The sequence below is a fragment of the Saccopteryx bilineata genome, chromosome 3 (genome assembly GCF_036850765.1).
Source record: "Saccopteryx bilineata isolate mSacBil1 chromosome 3, mSacBil1_pri_phased_curated, whole genome shotgun sequence".
NCBI lineage: Eukaryota > Metazoa > Chordata > Mammalia > Chiroptera > Emballonuridae > Saccopteryx > Saccopteryx bilineata.
In genome coordinates, this window is record NC_089492.1 from 258,734,952 (window position 1) to 258,758,203 (window position 23,252).

Here is a 23,252-nt window from a genome sequence, read left to right on the forward strand (position 1 = left end):
GTTTGAGCACAGCTCACCTTAGGTTCAAGCTGGTGAGCTGTGCTGAGCAAGGGGTCACTCGGTCTGCTGTAGCCCCCTGGGGGTCAAGGCACATATGAGAAAGTAATCAATGGTCAACTAAGATGCTGCAACGAAGACTTGATGCTTCTCATCTCTCTCCCTTCCTGTCTGTCTGTCCCTATCTGTTCCTCTCTCTGTCTCTGTCACACATACAAAAAAGAGCTAATGCCACATTGTTTTCCAAAGTGGTTGAAGTGATTTATACTCATCTTCAGTAAATGTTCTAGTTGTTTTCAATACTACCCAATATTTAATATTGTCTGTCTTTAAATTTTTTTCCAATTTGGTAGGTATAAAATGAAATTTGATTGAAGCTTTTATTTGCATTTCACTTGGGTTATAGTGTTTTGTTTTGTTTTTTGCCGCATTAGCAACTGCAATCCAGTGTTCAAATGAGACTCAATTGTACACTCAAGTTTTAGCCATTATCCATGTAACTATTTACAAATTATTGCTACCTTAACTAATTGCCATACCTGTGCAAATTCTTTGGTTAAAAGTTAAATGTGGCCCTGGCTGGTAGCTCAGTGGATAGAGTGTCAGCCTGGCATATGGACATCCGAGTTCAATTCCTGGTCAGGGCACACAGGAGAAGTGACCATTTCCTTCTCCTCACCTCCTTCTCCACCTTCTGTCCCTCTTCTCCTCCCACAGTCAGTGGCTCAATTGATTTCAGTATCAGCCCCAGACACTGAGGATAGCTCCATTGGAGTGCATCAGCCTCAGGCACTAAAAATAGCTTGGTACTTAACCATTAGGTCCCAGTGATGTTGCCAGGTGGATCCTGGTCAGGGCATATGTAGCAGTCTGCCTCACTATCTCTCCTCCTCTCAACTAAAAAACAAAAAGTTAAATGCAAAGAATCAAGATTTGTGATAATGTCTATATTGCAAAGTTGTATAAACTATATACAGTCAAACAATGAATAAAGAAAATAATTTTCACAGGTATTGTTCTCCTTTTGTATTTATTTTGATATATTAAGTGAACGTGTTTAAAGGGAATTAAGAGGAAGAGTGAGTCATGCATATATATTTCATACACCATTTCTGCTGCCCTGAAGGGTATACAAGCAAAGGAGTGGAACCTGACCTGTGATGGCACAGTGGATAGTGTGTTGCAGGGGTTGGGAAACTTTTGGCTGAGAGAGCCATGAACGCCACATATTTTAAAATGTGTAACGACCCGTGTACATTACACATTATCCAATAAAAATTTGTTGTTGTCCCAGAGGACAGCTGTGATTGGCTCAAGCCACCTGCAACCATGAACATGAGCGGTAGGAAATGAGTGGATTGTAATACATGAGAACGTTTCATATTTTTAACATTATTTTTTTATTAAAGATTTGTCTGTGAGCCAGATGCAGCCATCAAAAGAGCCACATCTGGCTCGCGAGCAATAGGTTCCTGACCCCTGGCGTATTGACCTAGAACACTAAGGTCACTGGTTTGAAACCCAAGGTCGCCAGTTTGAGCGCGGGCTCACCGGCTTGAGCATATAGTATTGCTGACATGATCCAAGGTCACTGGCTGGAGCCCAAGGGTGCTGGCGTGAGCAAGGGCTGCTGGCTCAGCTTGAGCCCAAGGTCGCTAATCCCATCTCCAGTCAAGGCACATCTGAGAAGCAATCAATGAACAACTAAAGTGAAGCAACAAGTTGATGCTTATCTCTCTCCCTCAAAAAGAAAAAAAAAAGTATAGACCATTAGGGGGTTGGATAAATTTTGTTCCTGTTACAAATCCCAGCAGATAATGGTACTTTTAAAGTCAAAGTTCTGGTGGCAGGGACTGAGGAAGGGGAAGGGGTTAAAGGCACCATGTCTGGTCACAAAGGTGGCAAGAAGAAACCCTAGAATCAGCCCTAGAAGCAGGCCAAGGACATGGACAAGTAAGATAAGGCATTCAAGCAGAAGCAAAAAGAGAAGAAACTCCTGGAGGCCGTGGGGAAGGGCCCCTGGCCACAGGTGGAACTAAGAAATGTGGCAAAAAGTAAGCTATGCCTTGAGCCTGGGGCAATGTCCATCCTTAATTCCATTCCTGTTTTAACGTTTGGATTCTATCATAGCAGCTCTTGTTACTTAAAGCTAGAATGAAGTGTCTTGGAGCCTGTTGTATATTTAAGTATAAACTTTTGTAAATCATAATAACCATGCAGTGGCTCATCTCTTTAATTCTTCTCGCGCTGCCATTTCAACCTCAGCTGTGAGGTAGGTCAGTCACCTAGCCCACAGTCCTATCAAAGTATTATATGTTTTTCAGACTTTGTTCTACCTTGAATTCTGTACCACCTGTAATTAAACTAACTCCTTTTTAAAAAAGAAATAAAGTCTTAGATAGGATTTTCATACTTAGAGATTCACAGTGCAGTATTAATAAAGAAATTACTTCCTTTAGATGTTACTCTGTATCGTCAACATTGGATTGTAAACATGCTGAACTTCTGCTTGATTAAATCATTAAACTCAGTGAGGTCATGTCCTGATTGGACCACACCCAAGAAAAACAGTCCAGGACAAGTCAAAGTGCCAGGTATAATGCCAACTGCAGTGGGTGAGAAATCAAGTGATCCATAACAGCTAGTGGCAACCTGTTGCTGGAGGCAGAACGGGAATGGAACCTGCTAAGCACTTGGATTCACCATGAGATCAGCCTGGCCTGCAGGTGTCTGAGCGGGCCTGCCTGGGGGGCAGGCTAGCAGCGACAGAAGAGAGGGGAAGCTGGGCGCTCCTAATGGTGCACTCTGTGCTTCCTTCTGTCAAAGCTAGCCCTGAAAATAGACCAAGTGACTTCTACTCATATACTGTTTGGAGTGTAAACGTACAACATGTTTTGAAAAGCAATTTAACACAGCCATGAAGAATCTACACATATTCCTGTTTTTTGACCGTGTACTTACAACCCGAAGTATCTGCCCAATCAGAGGGGGAGGGGAGAGACAGGGGAGAGAGGACTGGGACCAGAAGGAAAGAGAGATAAAGAGAAATGGAGGGAAAGAAAGTGAGTTCGTGCACACAGTGTTTGAGCACATGAGTGCAGGGGCGCTGCGGTCCCGTGTGGATGGGCAGCAGGCTGCCAGCTTCCCTCGGACCCCGCCCTTTCCCCTTACTCCTGTGCTAAGTCCAGCCCCCAGCTTCAGGAGTGCACACGGTGGGCAGACAGCATGCTGAGCCTTCTCGGTGGGCATCACAGAGAGCCAGTAGGAACTTCAACATCGTAATCGGATCCAGCATTTTCTTTTGTCATCGGATCCAGCATTTTCTTTCGACATCGCAAACTAACTTTTTGCCTATTATCCATTATAATCTTATGTGACCATTGTCATATATGTGGTTCCTCATTGACCTAAACATCGTTATGTGGCACATGACTGTAAAAGACTTGGACAAACATTTTAATGGACATCTGTACAAAAAGAACCTAAGAAAACAATTCAGAGATTGGACTGAGAGGTGCATTAAAGTGCTTTTATAGTGGGCACACACATTGAAAAACCCTAATGTCCATCAACAGGGTAGTATGATAAATTCTGGGTTGTCTAGTGTAAAACAATGAGCAGCTAATGCAAAGATTTTGAAGAACATTGAAGAACACAGGCATAAAAATTAGGGACACCTCAGCTAAAATTGGTGTTGGGAAGGTCTACATAGGAAGCTCTTATCTCCCTTCTGCCCCAACTCCTCATCAATTATCCCAAATAGGAAAAGACATACCTTGCATTTCTGAGAGGAAGGTGTATCTACTTTAGTAACCTGGGAGAAGGCAAATTTTCTTTTTGCCCAGCAGCAAGCCCAGCTGATGGAAAACACAACTCAGCCAACAAGTCATGCTCACCTTGAACTTTTACTTTCTCCAATGAACTTTCATTTTTCTTCTGCTAATGACTTTTGTCACCAACAGCGAAATAGTGTGTATGTGAGTCCACCTTGGTGTTACAATTCTGGTGTTGCCGCTCAGCAGGAGAAAGCACAGTTTCCAACTGCAACTGAAAGTGTACTCCAGGGAGGTAGAGGGGAAGCTGACTTATAAAGAGAAGAGTTCCTGCCCTCAGTCCAGGATTGGTCCGTTTTCATGGAAATGAGGACTCCGAATTATCGCAGTTTGATTGGTCCAAAAAGCACTGTCCTGATTGGATGGGATGGAGTAATTCTGCTTGGTTAGTAAAGATTGGATGAGGAAAATCTCAGTTCTACTGGTTGAATTTCCATCCTGGGAACCCTCTTACAAGGATTGACTCAAGAGAGAGGAGCACAATGCTCAGGTAAAAGGGGGTCTGTGGCTGTTCCCTGAAATGCGCAAGGCAAACAATGATTGCTAGGCTCTGGTTAATGATGAGTTCTTTTTAGCAGGTATATTTTTTTCAGGTTCAACACTTCCTTGCCCCACCCTTCTTTCTATAAAAGTCTTCCATCTTGTGTAACTCTTCTGGGTATCTCTGCTTGCTAGGTGAGCTGTTGCCTGATTCATGAATTGTTTAGTAAAGCCAATCAGTTCTTACAATTTACTAAGTTGAATTTTATTTTTTGGCATGAGAAATGCTCACAGAATAATATTACATGAAAATCATGTCATAAAACCACATATACAGTACGATCAAAATTTTCTAAGAAAGAAACCACGTTTATTTTTTTAATTTGTAAGGGAAACTCAATGGGTGAGTGGTGCGATAACCGGTGGTCTAAACGTTCTTTATTTGGCTGTAAGCTTTCAAATGCTCCATGATGAACAGATGCTATTTTTATAATGAGGAAAAATACTAGGTATGTGTTCAAGTCCCATTCCTTCATTTTAACTGGGCCCTGGAGGCAGGCCGCTCCTACTTGCCAACCCAAACTCAGCCGAAGGGGCACGAGGCTCCCCGCCTTCTCCCTGCCTGCGTCTGGGCCGCGCTGTCCTCGCTCGGCCTTCTCGACTCTCCCCGAGCTTCCCTTTCTCCTCTTTTGAAATATTTCACTTTTCTGGACTGTCCACAGTTTTTACAACACTCTGCTTTTCTAACCAGAAAAAGGCCTGCAGATACCTCACGCCCCTGACTCGCGGCGCCAGCGCGCCCCCACTCGGCCGGCGGCGCAGCAGCTCCGCGGGCTCCGGACGCGACCGCCCGGCTCCCACTGCTTCCGCCTTCCGGCCGCCGTGGACTCTGCCCGCGCTGCCAGCGGGTCATGGCTCCATTACGCTTCTCCGCAAATGTGTCGTGGCTGTTCCCCGAGCTCCCCGGCCTCCCCGCGCGGCTGCGGGCAGCGGGCAACTCGGGTTTCGAGGCCGCCGAGATCGGCTGGCCGTACGCGGAGCCGCCGGAGGCGCTGGCACGCGCGGCACGAGAAGCGGGGCTGCAACTGGTGCTGATCAACACCCCCCCGGGTGCGCCGCGGAGCCTGGGGCCTGGGAGGTGGGGGCCGGGGGGCTGAGCCGGAGGCTGAGTCCCGTTCTCTCTGCAGGAGATCGAGAGAAGGGAAATGGGTCTGGGGGCCGTTCCCGGGAGGCAGGCGGCCTTCCGAGAGGGGCTGGAGCAGGCTGTGCTGTACGCCAAGGCTCTGGGCTGTCCCAGGTATCCTGTCTTTTTCTCCTTCCCCTCAGTGACCCAAGACCCTGCCGCACGTAGTTCGGGGCTGGGAGATGAGGGCATCAGGTGTTGAGAGGCTCAGAAATCTGAACGCATTGGCACTTTTCCATCTCTGCAGGCTTGAGCTTTTGTAAATTGCCTTTCGTGTATTTTGTCGTATGTCATTCTCAGTTGGCAACTCTTTCATGCTTCTCTCCTGCTGGGATCCCATGCTGAGAGCTCAACCTGACCAGGGAGATAGCGCAGTAAACAGAAAACAGGAGGGACCCATTTGAGGGCGGGTCAGTTCATGGAGGCGGTGGGAGCAGAGTAAGACACCTGTCGGTAATCAGACAAAGCCTCCTGCAGGTACTGATGTTGATTTGGGTCTTAAGGAATGGGCATTTGCTTGATGTAAGAAGCATTTCAGGCAGGGATACAGTGGCCAGAGGCAAGAGGAAGCTTGGTGTGTTCAGCAGAGTTCAAAAGGCTGGAAAAGTAGTTTGTTGGGGTTGGATGTGGTTGAGAAAGGTCAGTCAGGTGGTGATGGAAGGTAGAAGGCTCAAAGTGGGGCTGATCAAATAAATGTCAAATCCTGCAGGTCAAATAGGCTGAGAAAGAACTGGCAACAAGGGGTCACTATTGGGGGAGGGCAGAAATCAGATGGTAATAAGCTGAGAGATGCAAGAAGTAGAAGTAGAGACAAGCAGCATGGAATTATTGGGAAGGGTAGGATCAAACTAATTTCTAAAAGGTGAGACTTAAGCATGTTTATAGGCTGAGGTCACTGGAGAGGTTGAATGTACAGGGGGGCCAAGTGAGGGACCAAGGTCTGAGGCAGGAGGGTGGGCTGACCATTGGAAGGGCTGTGGGAAAGGGCTTGGCCTTAGGCTGACACAGCAGGGCCAGGTGGTATGGACCAGGGACCTGGGGGGCTGGGAGGGCTGGCATGGTTGGAGGGCAGCTGGAAGAGGTGCACATGGGGAGCTGAGGGAACTAAGGCCCTCCTCTGGGATGGGCTCCTCCACCCTCTCTGGTCCCATTTTCCCCACAGGATTCACCTGATGGCTGGCCGAGTACCCCAGGGTGCTGATCGAGCAGCAGTCTGGGGTGAAATGGAGACAGTTTTTCTGGAGAACCTGAAGCATGCAGCTGGGGTTTTGGCTCGGGTGAGATGACACTGAACACATACAGACACACACAAATGAATGTGTGTGCAAAGGGGGTACATAGTGCAGAGAGCAGCCAGGCACAAGGCTGGCACTGGCCCAAGTGAGAGGGACCGGTGAGGGGCTTGACCAGCAATGCAAGATGGACAAACATAAGGGAAGAGCTCTATTCACAGACCCAACCTGGTGCTAGGAGAACCTCGTGGGACTGCTGGAGCCCATTAACACCCGCATCACTGACCCCCAGTACTTCCTGGATTCACCCCAACAGGGTAGGAGCTTCTCCCACCCCAGCCTGTGCCACCTCCTGTCCTTTTGATTCTTGTGCTCTCCTTGAGTGTCACGACAGCCTCCCTGGTTTCTCTCCCAGTGGCAGCCATCTTACAGAAGGTTGGAAGACCCAACCTCCAGTTACAAATGGTATGTGGACAAAAAAGGAGTGCTTCTCAGAGGGCATGTTATCCAAATCTGGGAAGAATGGTGGGGCCCAAGGGGTCTCTGACTGTAGTCATCTCTGCCCAGGACATATTCCACTGGCAGATCATGGACGGGAACCTGACAGGAAACATCCGGGAGTTCCTGCCCATCGTTGGTGAGAGGGTCCCTTTCTTCACAGGAGCTTCATCTGCTGTGCTCCCACCTCTCCCAGCCACCCCGACCCCACACCTGTCCATTAGGCCTCACATCTGCCCACACCTGTCCCCAGGGCATGTGCAAGTGGCACAGGTCCCAGGCCGTGGGGATCCTGGCAGCCCTGGAGAGTTGAACTTCCCCTATCTATTCCAATTGCTTGAAGATGAAGGCTACAAAGGCTTTGTAGGCTGCGAGTACCAGCCTCAAGGTGAGCGGTGGGCTGGGGCCCCAGGCCTGGCCCTGGGGGAGAACTGGAGGGACAGGTATTGGACAGGTTTTCCTCATGGGTTGAGGTGTCACTGCCTCCTTCTCCCCTCAGGAGATACAGTGGAGGGCTTGAGTTGGCTGCGTTCCTACTGGGATAAGTGGGGCCGCCCACAAGCTGGCCAGTGAGGTCCTGCAGTCCACCCACAAGCCTCTCTGGGACAGTGAGTTGAGCATCTTGAGTATAATTAAAGACAACCTGCTGAACACTTTCACATGTGTATGTTATTGGGGGCAGGGGACACACAGTGTCTAACTCTTCACTTTCTCTGGATCGCTGCCCTCCTGTTGAGAAGGGACACACAGCTCTCTAGTCCTCCAGTCTGTGCAGTGTTGCTATGGAGATAGAAGTGCTTTAAGACACCAAGGGTCTGGAAGCAAAGGGACTTGTCTATGCTCACAGGTGCTTCAAAGGCAGAGCTGGGATTGGAACCAAGGTGTCTTATCTCAATGGCAATGCCCTACAGTGATGTCCCAGTGGGAAATTAAGGCCAGAGAGCTCGGCCCTGGCCAGTTGGCTCAGTGGATAGAGCATCGGTCCAGCCGTGCAGACGTCCTGGATTTGATCCCCAGTCAGGGTACACATGAGAAGTGACCATCTGCTTCTCTTCCCCTCACAGCCAGTGGCTTGATTGGTTCGAGCATTGACCCTAGGCGCTGAGGATAGTTCGGCTGATGCAAGCATTAGCCCCACGGGGGTTGCTAGGTAGATCCGGTCGGGGCGCATGCAGGAATCTGCCTATCTCCCCTCCTCTCACTAACAAAAAAAAAAAAAAGAAAAGACCAGAAAGCTCAAGATGGGAGGCGGATGACTTAGAGGCAGGATTCAGGCAGAGGGGCTCTCAGGTGAGTGCTTGCTACTTGGTGCAGAGAATTCCTGGGGCTCCACCAGGTGAGCAGGAGGAAGAACTCCCCTTCTGGAAGGGCCCAGGCGCCTGAGATAGGACCCTCAGGGAGTTGAGCTGACCCTCTGGCTTGGTCAGCAGCTGTGTTCAGAGAGGGCAGCTCCTGCTGCTAGACAGGGGCTGCAGACCCCGCCAGATGTCTTCACAGAACCTTTGGTATCCCTCAGTGTCCGGGCTTGTGCTGGGGCACAGAAGGGCTTGATCAGTTCTGCTAAAAGTGGGTCATCTTATAGATCCACGATTTGAGGAGCAGCGATATTCAGTGGTCTGTTCCTCAGAGGAGACGGGTCCAGAGGGTGAAACAGGCTGTGTTGATGACAGACTCAAGGTGATGGTAGGTAGAGACCAGCTGGGCAGGCGGGCTCTCACTGTCCTGGGGCTGTACTGGGAAGGGCTCTCGGAAAACCACTGTCAGAGACTGGGGAACAAAGTGGGGGTACACTGGTGAGAGGAGGGCAGGGTAGGCAGCCCAACCTCAGCAGACTCTAGGCTACAGCACTTGGGATACAGCCTCTCACCCCCGTCCTTACCGTCTTTCCCAAGTGGGAATCCAGAAACACTAGCACAAAACAGTCAGTGAACTTCTGATTTAGCACAACCTGCAACAAAGAACAAAATGAGTGGGGTGTGTCGCAGCTCCTGAGGGCATCCTGGAAGTGGGCGGGACTGGTATGAAGGGTGACTTCCATCGGCATACCTGACCCCACCTGCACTCTGCCTCCACCCAGCACCTCAGCTCCAAACTGAACCTTAGTCCACATCCACACTGGTCCCTGTGCAGCCTGATCACAGTGAAGGGGTGGGGGCTTGTTGGAAGGTTCCTGAAGTCATCTATCTAGAAGCCCTGTACTAAGCTGGCACAGAAGTCCAACAGAGTTCTCTGCCCTTCACATAACCCCTGCTTGCTCCCTGTCCTATCCCAGGTCTTAAATCTCTCTGACCTCCCTGGGACCATCTCCTCTTGTCTGTCTATCCCTGATGTTCAGCTTTGTAAACTCCCTGAGTGATTCCGTCCACTCCCAGGGCTGCAGTGACCCCCGTTCATACAGATCATATCCAGAGTGCTCTCTCCAGAGTGCCCTTCACCGATGCACACATAAACTTGCCCACATAAATTGGTCCTGGAAGGTCCTTATGGACCTCAGACTCAACACCCCACCCCTTCCCAAGCTCACTCCTACCTCAGCATTCCCCCACCCCCAGCAGCCCCTCCTCTGCACAGCCATCCACACCCCGGTGGCAGTGGCCGAGCCTTACTCAGATGAACCTTTGCTTCTCTGGATGACCCTTCAGGACACCGTGAAACTGATCTTCCCCACACATCCTAGGTTGCAGGACTCATCACCATAAACCAACTCCTACTCTTTCTTGTGAAGCCTTCTCTTGACTGTCCCTTCCTTGACTAGTGCTCTCACCGAGCCCATCTCTCCAGTCTCCTAACCCCCCTGCGCATGCCTACCACTGCAGCTCTATTCTCTACCTGTCCTTCCCAGCAGTGCTTGCAGCCTCTACTGTGCGCACCAGTCAGCGGGGAGCTGGCTAAAAGGCAGGTTCTGAGTCAGTGGGTCAGGCAGAGGGCCTGAGAGTGCATTTCAGCAATCCCCCAGGTCGTGCTGATGCTCCTGGTGTTGAGAGCCACATTTTGGGTAGGAATAAGGCTTTAAAGCCCAAGAGGTCCTTTCTGGGACTGCAGCCTCCGGAACCAAGCAAGATGAGATTTTACACCTTGGCCCACCAGCTCTCTACCCAAGGCGGCTGGTGTTTCTGTGAGCCCTGGAAGGCAGAGCTCTAGTTGTTCTCATGAATCGCATGCTGTGGCCCAGCACTCAGTGCTCAGGGTTTTACGTATATCTGTGCAGTCTCCTCCCATCTAGGCATCTCTGCAGAGCAGAGCTTGCTTGGTCAGGCTGGGGAAATTCCTTGAGGGGGACACCTGTCATTTCTCTGATGACTATTTCTGGTGAGTCTCCTCTTTCAGAGGAGGGTCAAGGGGACTTACCAGGTACTGAGTTCCCAAGTCTGGACTCTGGAAATGGCGACAACTCTGGGGAAAGCGGCTCAGGAGAACCTTGATCAGGCTCTGGTACCAGGAGACCGTCATAGACAGGAAGCAGTCCTGGGGGAGCATCCACAGGCCTGGATCTGCTGTCCCAGAGCAGCCCTGCACCATCCACCCCAGCCCTATCTGGAACCCCCAGTTCCTTACCAGCTGGGGGTCAATGTCCCCAATGGATTTGGCATGGACCGCTTCTAGGAGCTCCTCCAGCTCAGCCAGGGCCAAACGTCCCCCTAGCCGTAGCCGATCGGGCCCTGGTGGCTCCAGCAAGAAGAGGCGCTTCCAGAGGGTGTCCCTGCGGCAATGCCCTCCAGCTAGTCGTACCAGCTGAGCCAGCCGCGCCCGTGCCACACCCACCTCTGCTGCCAGTGGGGGGAACAGAGGAGCTGGGCCAGGAGCTAGACCAAGCCCGGAGGCCTCCCTAGGGCTGCCAGCGGAGCTCCCAGGAGCCTCTGGCTCAGGGGGAAGTCTGGGTGGCTTCCGGAGCCGGCGCATGTCCACAGTTAGTCTGGGGAAGAGCTCTCGTTGGCTGGTGAGCACCACGAAGAACTGCAGCCTGGGGTGGGGAAGGGGCAAGAGTGTGTTACACTCTTGTTACAGCAGGAGACAGAGGGCAGGCAGCGGGTGGGCTGGGCAATGGGCACATTCAAAGTGGGGGATCTGCTGACCGCAGGACATGCCGCTCAGCCTCTCCTTGTTCTTCAAAGGGTACAGCACAGTGACAGACAAGCAGAGACACATCAAAGTCATCCTGGTGACGGAGTCCCTCAGAGTCCAGGTAGGAGCCAGAGCTGTGCGGTGGGGATGGGATGTCAACTCCGACAATCTAATGAAGTCAACCTCACCCCTTCTGCCCAAGAAAACAAGAGTCTCCCTACAGCGAGGATGGCCCTGACTGCAGCTTCTCATCCTTACCTGTGCCACGCCGACACCAGGGCATATTCATTATGTTCTGGGCCCCCCGGCCGGGCCATTCGCAGTGGCTTCATGTGGTAGGAGCTGGCATGGTCAGCCACATAGTTGTATAGCTGGTGGGCAGCAATGAGAGGCGTGGGGAGCTCCAGGGTCCCTAAGGGGCAAGTGACAGGGGAGTGATCCTGGGACAGACACACTGATCTGGTGGGTTTGGGGGTTAGCAGTCCCTAAGACTCTAACAAGCAGACTGGCCCTGCCTTTCTGGAGAGCTCCTGGGGCCCCATGGAACAGTAAGATGGGACAAAGTGGCTCAGGACAGGCAGAACGCAGATACACGACACAGGACCTAAACTTTGATATGAAACAGACTGTGAGGAAGTTAAGAGAGATGTAGGGACAGGGTCCAACTCACATGAAGCAATCAACAGTAAGGGATAGAAAGACGAGGTCTGGCCCTGGGAATCAGTCCCACCGGCTCACACCTTGTGGCCTACTCTTTTTCAGGTTCACTGGCTTTCTTGCCCTTGGGCACTGACCTTGGTAAATGTGATTGCGACCGAAGTGGGGCCCGTCAGGGTGGTGGGCCAGGAAGTGTCGCAGGAAGGTGGTGAGGTGGTAGCCGTGCCGCAGCACCAGGTGGGCGCCCAGCACATGCTGGTGCACGAGGCGCAGGTGGAAGTCATAGCTGAACGAGTGCACGTGCATCAGGTCCCGGACCTTGTCGCACTCCTCGGTGAACAGCATGGACAGCTGGGGAGGCGGCAGGGCTGGGTGAGGACGTGGCAGCACGGACTGCCTGGCACATTCCCACTTCCCTCCTCTCGCATGGGAAAAGAGAGCTCAGGGTCCGCCCTGCTGCTGCGAGCCCCTCTGCTTGAACAGCTCCGTGAAGCCCTCCGTTTGTCCTCTTTTCTTATACTTCGATTGGAGCCCTGTTTATGTGAAACTGACCATTTTGAGAGATGGGACTTTTTCCTCTGTATCCCAGCTTCCACTAAAGTCTGCCACAGATTCACTGATGCAACAAGTACTTGTGGAGTGCCTACCTGGTGCTGTTCTAGGTGTTGGGGACAACCTGGGAAACAAACCCTCAAGGCACATACCTTTGAGTAGTGAGCAGAGAAGACAGCAAACACTGGACAGAGCGAGTACACAGTATGTTCAAAGATGGTATTATGGGAAATCAAGAAGTAAAGTAGTTGCCATTTTCAACAGAGCAGTCAGGGTAGGCCAGGTGTGTAATTATTGACCATCAGAAAGTTTTTGCTGGCCCCTCCCCATCTCTCCAGTTTTATTTCCCCATCCAACTATTTGCTCTTCCCAAGTACATCACATATTCTCTCTACACTTTTGTACTCACTGTTCTCTTTGCCTGGAATGCTCCCTGATTCCCAAACCTGGCTAACTTCTCCTTGGTAAAGCTTCATCTGGATATCCTGCCAAGGCTGGGCCAGGATGTGCCTCCTCTAATTGAAGGGGGGGAAGGGAGGGAGGTGGGAAGGAGGGAGGGAGGATGGCAGAGAGATGGAGCTGATACTTCTCTTGGTGGAGATCACCATCTCTGAAAGTGTGTTAACAATCGGATCGATGGTGCCAGAATGGCAGCATCTACACGAGCACTTCCTTGGGGGCCCTGGGCACAGGAGTCGATAGGAAAGGACATGACTGGAGTGGAAGCAGCAGCCTAGGAGTCAGAGTAGCTACATGATCTTGGGTTAAGTCACACCTTTCTGCTTCACTTTCCGATCTACCATGGAATAAAGGAAAGGTCTTCATAAAGTTAGAGGCAGTGTGAAATCTGCAGTAACCAAGGGTGAGCCTCAGTCAGAGAGCCAGTACTGCCCCTACCAACTCTGTGCCCTGGGGCAAGTTACTGAACCTCCATGAACCTCAATTTCCTGCTCTGTACAATGGGCATAAAACTCCTCTTCACTTTGTATATATAGTAAGCACTTAATAAACAACAGCACTAATAAAACAATTTAAAAATTTAAGTCGAGTTAGAGGCTAGACATGGAGAGGCAGAGTGCCAAGCTGCGTGGAGATCAGGGCCAGGGAAGCCAGAAGGGCTTCCGGAAGCTTGGGAGAGTAATGGAGATGGGTCCTGCCCACCAGTGCGACCGCTGAGTAAGAACGAGCACCTGCCGTCCATAGCTCCCTTCTGAGCATTCAGGCTCAAGTAGCTTCCTGCACACAGTTACCAAGCTTTCCCGGATCACATTATCTAGAGATGGCTGGACTAGGTACCCACACCCAGTCAAAGGCAACAATCTACGGGTTGGATATGAGCTGTCTAGATCTGAGAGGAGCCTACGCTGCCTGTGCTGGAGGGTAAAAGACTGGGTCCAAGCGGGTCCTGATCTCTCAGAAACTAAATGTGAGGCCCAAGGATGGCACTAGCCCTCGCACACCGTGTGGGGCATCTGATGGAGCTGAACTACTAGGGCTTCAGTTCTTACTCATCTGAGCACTCCTGAGTGCTTGGTTCTCGTGGGGAAGAGAAGCCCTGCCTTGAGGCAGACAGGCATAAATAACAACTGAGGGGTATGCTGGGGGGGGGGGGCTCTAGTCCACATTCTAGGTATTAGTGACTACACTGACAATGCCAGCCACGCTGTCCCCAGCTCCAGACTAGGCCAGGGCTGTTCATGGCACCGAACTACCCATGCGTCAGATGATGCACTTGGCTCAAATGTCCGCACTGTCTCACCATCTATGGTCATGGACTGATCACAATGCCGGGCTGTCAGTGCCACAAGGACCTCGGCCAGACCAGCCACTGTGCTGGACTGCCTTCTACCCTCTTGCTACAGCTGACTACAGCTCTGCACCACTTGCAGTGACCAGAAAGACCACTGACCCAGGCAGCGCACAGCACAGGATCATCACTGAGCCGGACTACCCACACAGCACGCTTACTGGCCACGGCACGCCGGGGGGGGGGGCACTGACCATGCCCGAGACGCCATACTCCCCTTTCCCTACCACATACCTGAGAGTTCACGGCTTGCCCCATGGGGATTCGGGAACACTCTAGGGCAAACTGTTTGACACAGAAGTAACAGCCCTGGAGAGAGGGTGAAAATGAAGTCAGAGGGCACGAGACAGAGGGGTCTGACTCCCCTCAGTGCTCCTCCCCCTCACCTGGAAAGCCAGCTCCATGAGGATGATGCCCCCGGGCAGTGCCCGCTGTAGGTGGTAGGTGGTGACTAGAGAGCCAGTGCTCTGAAAAAAAAAAAACGGGTTCAAGGACAAGAGTTGGGGGTTCACCAGTTTCAGATCAGGAGGGAAGAAGTATATTAGGCCAGTGACTTTCAAGGTGTCAGATGGGGATCAGCGGCCTCAGTCATCACCTGGGGTCACTGACCTCTGGCCTTGGGGAACTACTGTAACTCAGGCCAAGTGACACTGGTGTCTGGGGCATCACTAATTTTATTGTCGGGAAGGTACCTGCTGATGTGTTACCTTGGGGCTCCCATCTGTCTTGGTTTTCGGGCAGGAGAAGGAGCCCCGACCCTCTGTCCCAAGGATAGCCATGGCCCGCAGCCGGCTGGTGCTGCAGAGAAGGGAGAGAGACAAGAAGATGCGGCAGCCAGTGGGGGGACTACAGCATCAGATTCACAATCCACTGCATGGAGAACAGTTTTACAGCAGAGGAGACAGGTCCGTAGAGGGATGGACCTGCTCGGGCACCAGCTGAGTAAGTGGCAAGGCTGGGACTGGAGTCCAGGTCGAGACTGCAGGGCACTGCTGCTTTAAGGGGAAGTGCAAGCAGTGCTCGGTGTGGAGACCAGGCCTTTGTCTACAGCGAGAGGACAAGGGCAGGGCCAGAGAGGCTGCTGAGAACGTGGGGAGACACCCATGAGGGGACGGTGGAGGGAGGGGGTCGTGTGTCTAAGACTTCATTAGGAAAATTCAAGAAGATGCGCCCTAGCCAGATAGCTCAATTGGTTGTAGTGTCGTCCTGGTATGCAAAGGTTACCAGTTCGATCCCTGGTCAGGGCAAATATAGAAACAGATTGATGTTTCTGTCTCTTTCTTTCTCCCTAGCTTTCTCTAAAATCAATAAAGTAATTAAAAACAAAACACCTGGTATTTAAAAAAATAAGAACTTGGCCCTGGCCGGTTGGCTCAGCGGTAGAGCGTCGGCCTGGCGTGCGGGGGACCCGGGTTCGATTCCCGGCCAGGGCACACAGGAGAAGCGCCCATTTGCTTCTCCACCCCCCCCCCTCCTTCCTCTCTGTCTCTCTCTTCCCCTCCCACAGCCAAGGCTCCATTGGAGCAAAGATGGCCCGGGCGCTGGGGATAGCTCCTTGGCCTCTGCCCCAGGCGCTAGAGTGGTTCTGGTTGCGGCAGAGCGACGCCCCGGAGGGGCAGAGCATCGCCCCCTGGTGGGCAGAGCGTTGCCCCTGGTGGGCGTGCCGGGTGGATCCCGGTTGGGCGCATGTGGGAGTCTGTCTTACTGTCTCTCCCCATTTCCAGCTTCAGGAAAATACAAAAAAAAAAAAAAAAAATTAAGAACTCAAGGAGATGCTTGATGCCCTCTCAGGAGGAGGGGAGGAGGAGGGGGAGGAGGAAGGAAAAAGGAGGGGAGGAGGGGAGGAGGGGGGAGGAGGAGAGGAGGAAGGAAAAAGGAGGGGAGGAGGAGGGGAGGAAGAGAGAAGGAAGAGGGAAGGAGGAGGAAAGGAAGAGGGAAGGAGGAAGAGAAAAGGAGGGAAAGAGGAGGGGAGGAGGAGGGGCAGAGGGGGAGGAGGAGAGGAGGAGGAAGGAAGAGACGGCTCACCTGCGTGCGGGTGAGGGCGGCCGCAAAGGCACCAGCACAAAGCCCATGCTCTGCAGATACTGTACATACTGCTGCAGGAACGCCAGGCTCAGCTCCTTCAGCCAAGGCTCTTCACGGGCAACCGGCAGAGGCCCATCCAAGGCCTCACAGCTTGTGGGGGCCTCTCGGCTCCCAGACCCCGATTCAGGGCGATGGCGCCGCTGTGGGCATGGAAATTAAGGAAGGCTCTACCCACTATCAACCATCCAACTGGGGGTAGAGGAATGGAGCTCACTAGTGGGGTAAAGGGAGGTCCCAGGGGAGAAATCCAGGAGTCCTGAGTCTTACCTGCCCCTCGGGGGGACCACAGGTCTCTGGGGGTCCATGCAGCCAGGCCGCTGGGTCGAAGAGCAGGGCTGTTGCACAGTAATGCACCAGGCGGGATGACTGCTTCAGGGTCTCCAGCTCCCCGGCCTGGGGAAATGGGGCAGTGAGCACTAGAGCAGTGGCCAGGGAAGGGTCACGGGATGCTCCTGGAGGCGGGCTCGGGCCACTCACACTGATGGGCATGCTGGCTGGGGTGGAACGCTGCTGCCAGGTCACAAACAGGTTCTCCATCTTCATCTGGCGCTCCAGCTCTGGAGGTTGGCAGCATTAGCAGCAGCCCGCAGGACTGCTGCCCCTCCCCCCCACCACTCCAGATCGCCCCTGCCACTGTCTGGCCCAGTGCCCTCACCTCTGCGCTCTGTCATCTTGATCTCCAGGAACTGCTGTCCATGGTAGGTGACAGGATCAGGGGGTCTCGGAACAGGCCCGAGTGACGAGCTGGGGCGGGCAGCCGTGATATCCCTCAGGGCCTCATCGAAGGGGAATGTGTCCAGGGGAAGTGGGCCCCCACCCCGAGAGGACCCACTCAGCCTGCCCTGCTCACGGCTCAGAGGGGGGCTTGCACTCCGGATGAGGGTCTCTGCTTCCACAGTTGGCAGCAGGAATGGGTTTGGCTCCTGAGAAAGATGGAGCCTCACAATGGGTGCAAGGCCTTTGTCCTTGGACCTTCTCTCCCACGCCATGGCCTCCTCTGACTCTCCCTTCCCACTACTCTGCCCTTGGTCTGTCCCCTCCCCCTGCCTCTGAGCTGGTATGTCCTTACACTGACCCCTCAGGAGCCAGGACTAGAGGAGGAGCCCGATCAGTGGGCACCTTTTCATCCCGCACTGGGAAGTCCAACTGGCCACAATGATGGAAGAGTCCAAGCTTCTGGCTGAGGAGGCAGAAGATGAGGTGGGCACGTGCATTCTGCCACTGCACGAGGCGAACCAGCGCTCGGCCCAAAGCTGCCCCTAGGTCTGGAGCCCAGTTGTAAGTCAGCAGCTGTAGCTGGAAGTCAGGGGTCAGGGTCAGGAAGATCACAGAGCCGCCTCTCCCACCCAGCCCCTGGCCCCACATCTACCTTCTTATCCACGACCTCCAGGAGCAAGAACCTCTGCCGGGGAGCAACCCGCCCGCAGCTCCCGTCGCCTCCGGGCTCAAAGCGCTGCAAGGCTTTGGCAGCTACAAGGTGGGGGAGGGTCACAACAGGGGTCTGGAGGCAGATCCTCTCGGTCCCCCCAGAAGGTCAGAGACTACCCCTTCAGTCACTCTACGCCCACCCTCACCCAGGCCATGCCCTCACCCTGCTGGGTTGGTCTCCTCCATTGCAAGAAGTTCCTTCCCAGAAGCAGCAGATGCCGCTCAGCTGCTGGGCGGGGCGTTGGGCCCAGCTGTCCAAGGGCACAAGGACTGAAGATGTCTGGCTCTGAACTCCTAGCGGGAGGGAAGGATGGTCTCACCTCCTGGCTATCACCTCCCCGAGCCGAGGCCCCCATCTCGCCTAGCTCAGCCTCCATGAAACCCCAGACTCACAAATGCTGCTCAAAGATGCGGACACTGGTATCTCCAGCCATTGAGGTGACCAGAGTGGTGAACTCAGACAAGATGGATGGAAGGAGGAACCGGGACACCACATGGGTGGAGCTCTTGGACACTGAGGTACAACCTGGATCCAGGGCAAAGAAGTCACGATGGAGCTGCGGGATGAGGACCAGCTTGAAGAGGGGAGTGGGAGCCTGGGGTCTCACCAATCTGAACCATGAACTCCATCCAGCGCTGAGTAACATGAGTGAACACAGGCTGCAGGGTCCCCACCTCGCCCTCCTCTAGCTGCGTGGCCCGGCGTCTGAAGACACAGCAGGATTAAGAACCTCACATACTTGACATGTATGTGTTTACATAAAGCCCATATCCACCTGTGATGTCACACCACACCCTCCCCTGACACAACACACACACACACCTTTGTCTCTGGGCTCCAGAATCCGGGGCTGATGCCCGCTCAGTTCCACCTGGGGTCCGAACATTTTCAGTTTTGTGACGCCTCCGGCCCCGAGTGTCTTCTGGCCGATCCAGGACAATGTCATCAGTTGTTTTGGGGGAACCCAGGTCCCCAGATTCTGTTTTACTCTGAAGGCAATGCAGTAAATGAGGACAGGCTCCTGGGAGGGGGCATGGGGCGGAGGGTGGAGGCATCATGGAATGGTGACGAGCCCGGAGACCTGGAGGCCCAGGCTCAGGCCCAGGCTTCGCTGGAGGCTGACTAAGCAGCCTTGGGCAGGGTACTCAACGTTCCTGAGCCTCATCTGCCTCGTTGGTAAAAGCCCTGCTTATATTGCAGGTTGAGGAAGTGAGGGTAATTATAAGCTGAGGCTATCAGTGAGAACTTGCCACATTTTGCAAACTTCTACCCAAGGGACAGAGTAGTTTTATGTAACAGGAGATCTGAGGCAAGGCCTGCAGGGGAGTGTAACAAACAAACTATAGAAATGATCCTTGAAAGTACAGTCTTTGGGGGAGTGTAGATGGAACTAGGAGGCAGGCAAAAAGGAGATGCCAACTTCACCACTTCCTCCCATTCTTCCATTACCAGCATATCCCAGAAGCTCCGCCGGCCAGCTTTGCTTGGGGGAGTCACAGGCTCCCCAGGGGCAGGCCCGGGCCCAGGGGGAAAGGTGCTAGCTCGGCCTGCAGGGCTCTTGGCTTCCAACGACCCGCTCTTGAGACTTCCTGTGAACACCAGACAATGCAGACTTCTGTCACTAACCATCAGTCCCCATTCCAGATAACCTAGCCCCAAGACTGATGTGACAGTGACTTGACACTTCCTCTGCCTGTTAGTGAATGACAGTATCTGCAACTGATGGAGCATGGCTGCAGGTGTTTGTGAGAAGTGGGCTCCTGGTGCTTTGCTAAGTGGGTGGCCCTAAGCACGGGGGCATTTCTGCCCCGGACTTGCTGATGCAGGGAAGGTAACAGACAACTGTGAATGTGTATTTCAGATGGGGCCTTTGTGATGTCTTTCCAGATGCCCATCTTTGTACCCTCACCTGGAACATTACCTTGCCTGGATCTGTGACATTCTCTGGCCCCCACTTACCTGGGGACAGGTCCTCTGTGCAGAGGGAGGCTGGCAGGAGCCGCAGCTCCATGATGGCATCAGCCAGGGCCTGGCGAGCTGCTCCTTGGAGCTTCTCTTCCAGCTGCACAATACTGATATTCCCCTTTTCCCATACATCTAGTCGGAGTCGTGGGGCCCCGCTCTGAGCTGGAGAAAAGAATGGGGTCACTTCAGGGTGCCCCTAGTTCCTACAGTATTAATGAACACCCCTCCTCTGACCAAGCTGCCCACCTGAAGAACTGTCTGGCACAACTGGGCAGCGAGTGACCTGGGTCAGCTGCTCGAATTCCTCGTCTTGAAGAAGTAGATCTGGGGGCCCCGGAGAAGCAAGGGGCCACGATGCCAGTGAGATAGGGGCCCCTCCCTCATCCACAAAGGCTAGAGTGATGCAGGCGACTCCTAGGTTGAAATCCACAGGAAAACTTGGGTCTGGGACTCCCAGACCTCGGTCTTCCCCAAGACCCACCTTATCTGCAGGGCTGGGAAAGGCCCTCTCAGCCACGAGACAGGAAAAGGCTTTCCCACACCCGGCAGTGCCCTGCACTGTACCTTTGCCCCCAGTGCCTTGTCCACCAGGCTTGTTATACAAGTAAATGTCCAAGTCGGGGAGGCTGCCCTGTGGTGGGAATGGATGCTGGGGAAAGAAGAGCCACAGGGAACTTAGACTAGGCAAATAGAAAAAAGCCACCAAGGAATGGGTGTCCAAAGTAGGGAATGGGAGCACAGGAAGACACAGGTAGGTAACAAAAGTGTATGTGGGGGAGGTGGGGAGCAGGTGTACAGGTCCACGGGCAAAGGTAGACACTGGGCAGCTGTATAAAACAGTTACACAGTAAGGGTGTGTGTGTGTGGCGGCGGAGGTGACCTGGTGTGTGTGTGTGTGCGTGTGGCGGAGTGGACCTGGTGTGTGTGTGTGTGTGTGTGTGTATGTGGCGGAGGGGACCTGGTGCACCAGGTGTGGAAAGAGACAGGTGAAGCCTCACCTGGAAGTGGTTCCGGCCGTTGCTGTCTGTGTACTTGGGAGAGTGCAGGAAGATGAGCAGGTTTTGCCGCAGGTACCAGGCCAGGGCAGGAAGCCAGGGCCTGCAGGAGGGAGGCAGGGCCAGATGCAGCACCTCTGACGGGAGACTTCCCGGGGGCTGGATAAACTGCAGAGAGTGGGAAGGGCATCAGAGCTGGATGAAGAAGTTCTGACTGCAACTGTCCTGCATTAGTAGCTGTGCCATCAATGCTGATGGAGTCTGGGAGGGAGCTGACCTCCACATCAGCTGGTGTCAACTTGCAGTTCCGAACAAGCATGACTGTGATGACGTCCAGAGTGGCTTCATCCAGGCGCCGACGCAGAACCCGTACCAGTTCATCTGTGATCTCGGGACCTTGACATAGTGATGATGGAAAGGTGGAGACACTGGCAGAGGATCCAGCCACCCCAAACCAGCTCTTAAAACCTACATTCAAACATTCTCCCACACACGAGAGGCACCAGCACCGGGTTCTAGTTCTGCCAAGCTACGTACGCACTGTGATTGTGGACAAGTGAGTTTTACCTTCCAAAGCTTCAGTGTCTTTGGCGAAAAAATGGCACGAAGAATAGCATCTAACTTGCATATAATAATCTTAGCCCAAGACCTGGTACATGTTAATTGAGCCATAAATATTACCTGGAAAATCCATTTGCCTAATAGATACCTCAGGCTCAGCATATCTCAAATCGAACCCATCATTTCCACACACCCCCTTGATAGCTAGCCAGTGGGGCCACCATTTAGCCATATAGTCACCCAGGATAGATACCCAGTTGTCAACTTTAATGGCTCCTCTTCTCGCAGCTGCATGTCAATCAGCTACAGGTTCTCCACCCTAAGTATTACAGCAGCCTGTCCTTTTCCACCCAGCTCCTACTCAAGGGAAGCCCAAAGCATAGCCTGAGCTGGAATAGGAAGGCTCCAAGAGAAGTCCCAGAGAATTCTGGAACTTCTCATCTCGCCTGGTCACTCTCCTTCCCAGACCGTGCAGTCTTTACCTGCCTGCCCTACACCATGCACCAGCAGCTGGATATGTCTGTCCACCTGGCCCACAGGACGAGCAGCGTCTGCACTACGGCTGGCAGCCAAGTCAAGGGGAGAACGAGGACCCTGCAGGAAAACTCTAGTCAGGGCCTGACTCCAGGGAGCACAGTGTGAGGGAGCACAGGGCATCAGAGAGTGGAGGTGATACATGCCAAGGCTTCCTCAGAGTAGATGGGCTCCTGGCTTCGGGACAGAGCAAGGGAAGGGGGCAGAGCATCGCTTTCCCATGGCCGCTCACTGCAAGATGTCTCCAGGAGCCTGGGAAAGAGTGGCAAGGTCTTTGGACATACCTCTTCCTGCGCCATCCACGACCCATGCTTTACCCCACCTTCCCACGGCCCACATACCGAAGATAATACACAGCCTTCGTTGCTCGCTCCTGATAAACAAACATATTCTTCCGGTTCACCACGGAGAAGGCATTGAGCACGGAACGCAGGGCCTGGATGGCTGCGGCAGTAACGAGGGCTCAGGAAACTCCCTTCTCCAGACCCCTCTACCTCCACCTCCCCTCTCATGCCATCACATACCACGAGAGACCCCCATGCTGGGCCCCATTTTGAGGCGTGAATGGACTCGAATCACAGTTCCCCACACAACGTCACAGGAGAAATGGCCAGGGACAAACTGCATTGTGGCTGCCAGGTACCCTCGGGGCGCACAGCTCTCATCAGCAGCATAATCTGATGGGGGGAAGCGAGACAGTGATCAGAAACAAATGGGACACAGCCCTCTGCTCTCACAGGCATCTCACCTCTGAACTGGTCTACTCATGCTCCCTCCCTGGCTCCTCGGCCTTGCCTATTACCCTGCAGGGGAAAGAGGGTGATTTGGGCAATAAGGCAGCATCATGGTCTTAGGGAGACAGGTCATAGCACAAAGGTTTTCAGAACTATCTTAGTGAGATCTGGAGAAGGAGCCAGAAGAGGTGTTAGGAGAGGCAAAGCATGAGAAAATCCTGAAGATAATGCCTCAACACCCTGACCCTGTCACAATATGTGTCATAATATAATATACATACCACCTGTGTCCTCATTGGGAATTGCAACAATAACCCCATTAAAGCAAAAAAAGTATGACTGCTTACACACTCCTGCTGCAGAGTGGGGAAAACTGCCCCGCGCTTTGGAGAACAGCTACTCCAAAGAACCCAAAGGGCGGTGTGGCAGTATGCCAGAGCCCAGAGCCACGGTTCAATGCTTTGTCTGACCCTTTCCAGTAGCCCAAATGTGGCATTTTGGTTTCCCAGAGAAGCTGTGTCAGATGTGAGCAGTGTATAAGAAACCCAAAAGGCGCCTGACCAGGAGTGGCACAGCAAACAGAACATCAAACTGGGACATGGAGGACCCAATTTCGAAACCCCAAGGTAGCAGGTTTGAGTGAGGGCT

The 23,252-nt window shown here is 53.1% G+C and overlaps 2 protein-coding genes across 2 annotated transcripts in view; one reads left to right on the top strand and one right to left on the bottom strand.

The window, feature by feature from the left end:
* Nucleotides 1-4,232: 4,232 nt before the first annotated feature.
* On the top strand, nt 4,233-7,879 carry HYI (hydroxypyruvate isomerase (putative)). Its single transcript, XM_066269423.1, has 9 exons — nt 4,233-4,320; nt 5,062-5,422; nt 5,498-5,607; nt 6,656-6,770; nt 6,964-7,042; nt 7,141-7,190; nt 7,293-7,362; nt 7,477-7,611; nt 7,723-7,879. The coding sequence occupies exons 2-9, from the start codon at nt 5,222-5,224 to the stop codon at nt 7,794-7,796; spliced, it is 834 nt and encodes a 277-aa protein (XP_066125520.1). The 5' UTR covers nt 4,233-4,320; nt 5,062-5,221; the 3' UTR covers nt 7,797-7,879.
* Nucleotides 7,871-23,252, bottom strand: part of SZT2 (SZT2 subunit of KICSTOR complex) — a 58,604-nt gene continuing 43,222 nt past the window's right edge. The window contains exons 43-72 of the mRNA XM_066269422.1: nt 22,395-22,547; nt 22,212-22,314; nt 22,017-22,122; nt 21,819-21,930; nt 21,053-21,171; nt 20,779-20,943; nt 20,345-20,429; nt 20,027-20,194; nt 19,775-19,942; nt 19,265-19,404; nt 18,638-18,804; nt 18,423-18,520; nt 18,208-18,340; nt 17,978-18,108; nt 17,756-17,856; nt 17,506-17,682; nt 17,042-17,309; nt 16,864-16,943; nt 16,654-16,779; nt 16,327-16,526; nt 15,009-15,099; nt 14,688-14,768; nt 14,536-14,610; nt 12,080-12,293; nt 11,544-11,697; nt 11,297-11,419; nt 10,779-11,184; nt 10,572-10,688; nt 9,103-9,171; nt 7,871-8,990 (exon numbers count right to left, since the gene is read on the bottom strand). Of these exons, the coding sequence (XP_066125519.1) occupies nt 8,847-8,990; nt 9,103-9,171; nt 10,572-10,688; nt 10,779-11,184; nt 11,297-11,419; nt 11,544-11,697; nt 12,080-12,293; nt 14,536-14,610; nt 14,688-14,768; nt 15,009-15,099; nt 16,327-16,526; nt 16,654-16,779; nt 16,864-16,943; nt 17,042-17,309; nt 17,506-17,682; nt 17,756-17,856; nt 17,978-18,108; nt 18,208-18,340; nt 18,423-18,520; nt 18,638-18,804; nt 19,265-19,404; nt 19,775-19,942; nt 20,027-20,194; nt 20,345-20,429; nt 20,779-20,943; nt 21,053-21,171; nt 21,819-21,930; nt 22,017-22,122; nt 22,212-22,314; nt 22,395-22,547 (4,274 nt within the window). The 3' untranslated portion in view covers nt 7,871-8,846. The remainder of the gene's footprint in view (nt 8,991-9,102; nt 9,172-10,571; nt 10,689-10,778; nt 11,185-11,296; nt 11,420-11,543; nt 11,698-12,079; nt 12,294-14,535; nt 14,611-14,687; nt 14,769-15,008; nt 15,100-16,326; nt 16,527-16,653; nt 16,780-16,863; nt 16,944-17,041; nt 17,310-17,505; nt 17,683-17,755; nt 17,857-17,977; nt 18,109-18,207; nt 18,341-18,422; nt 18,521-18,637; nt 18,805-19,264; nt 19,405-19,774; nt 19,943-20,026; nt 20,195-20,344; nt 20,430-20,778; nt 20,944-21,052; nt 21,172-21,818; nt 21,931-22,016; nt 22,123-22,211; nt 22,315-22,394; nt 22,548-23,252) is intronic.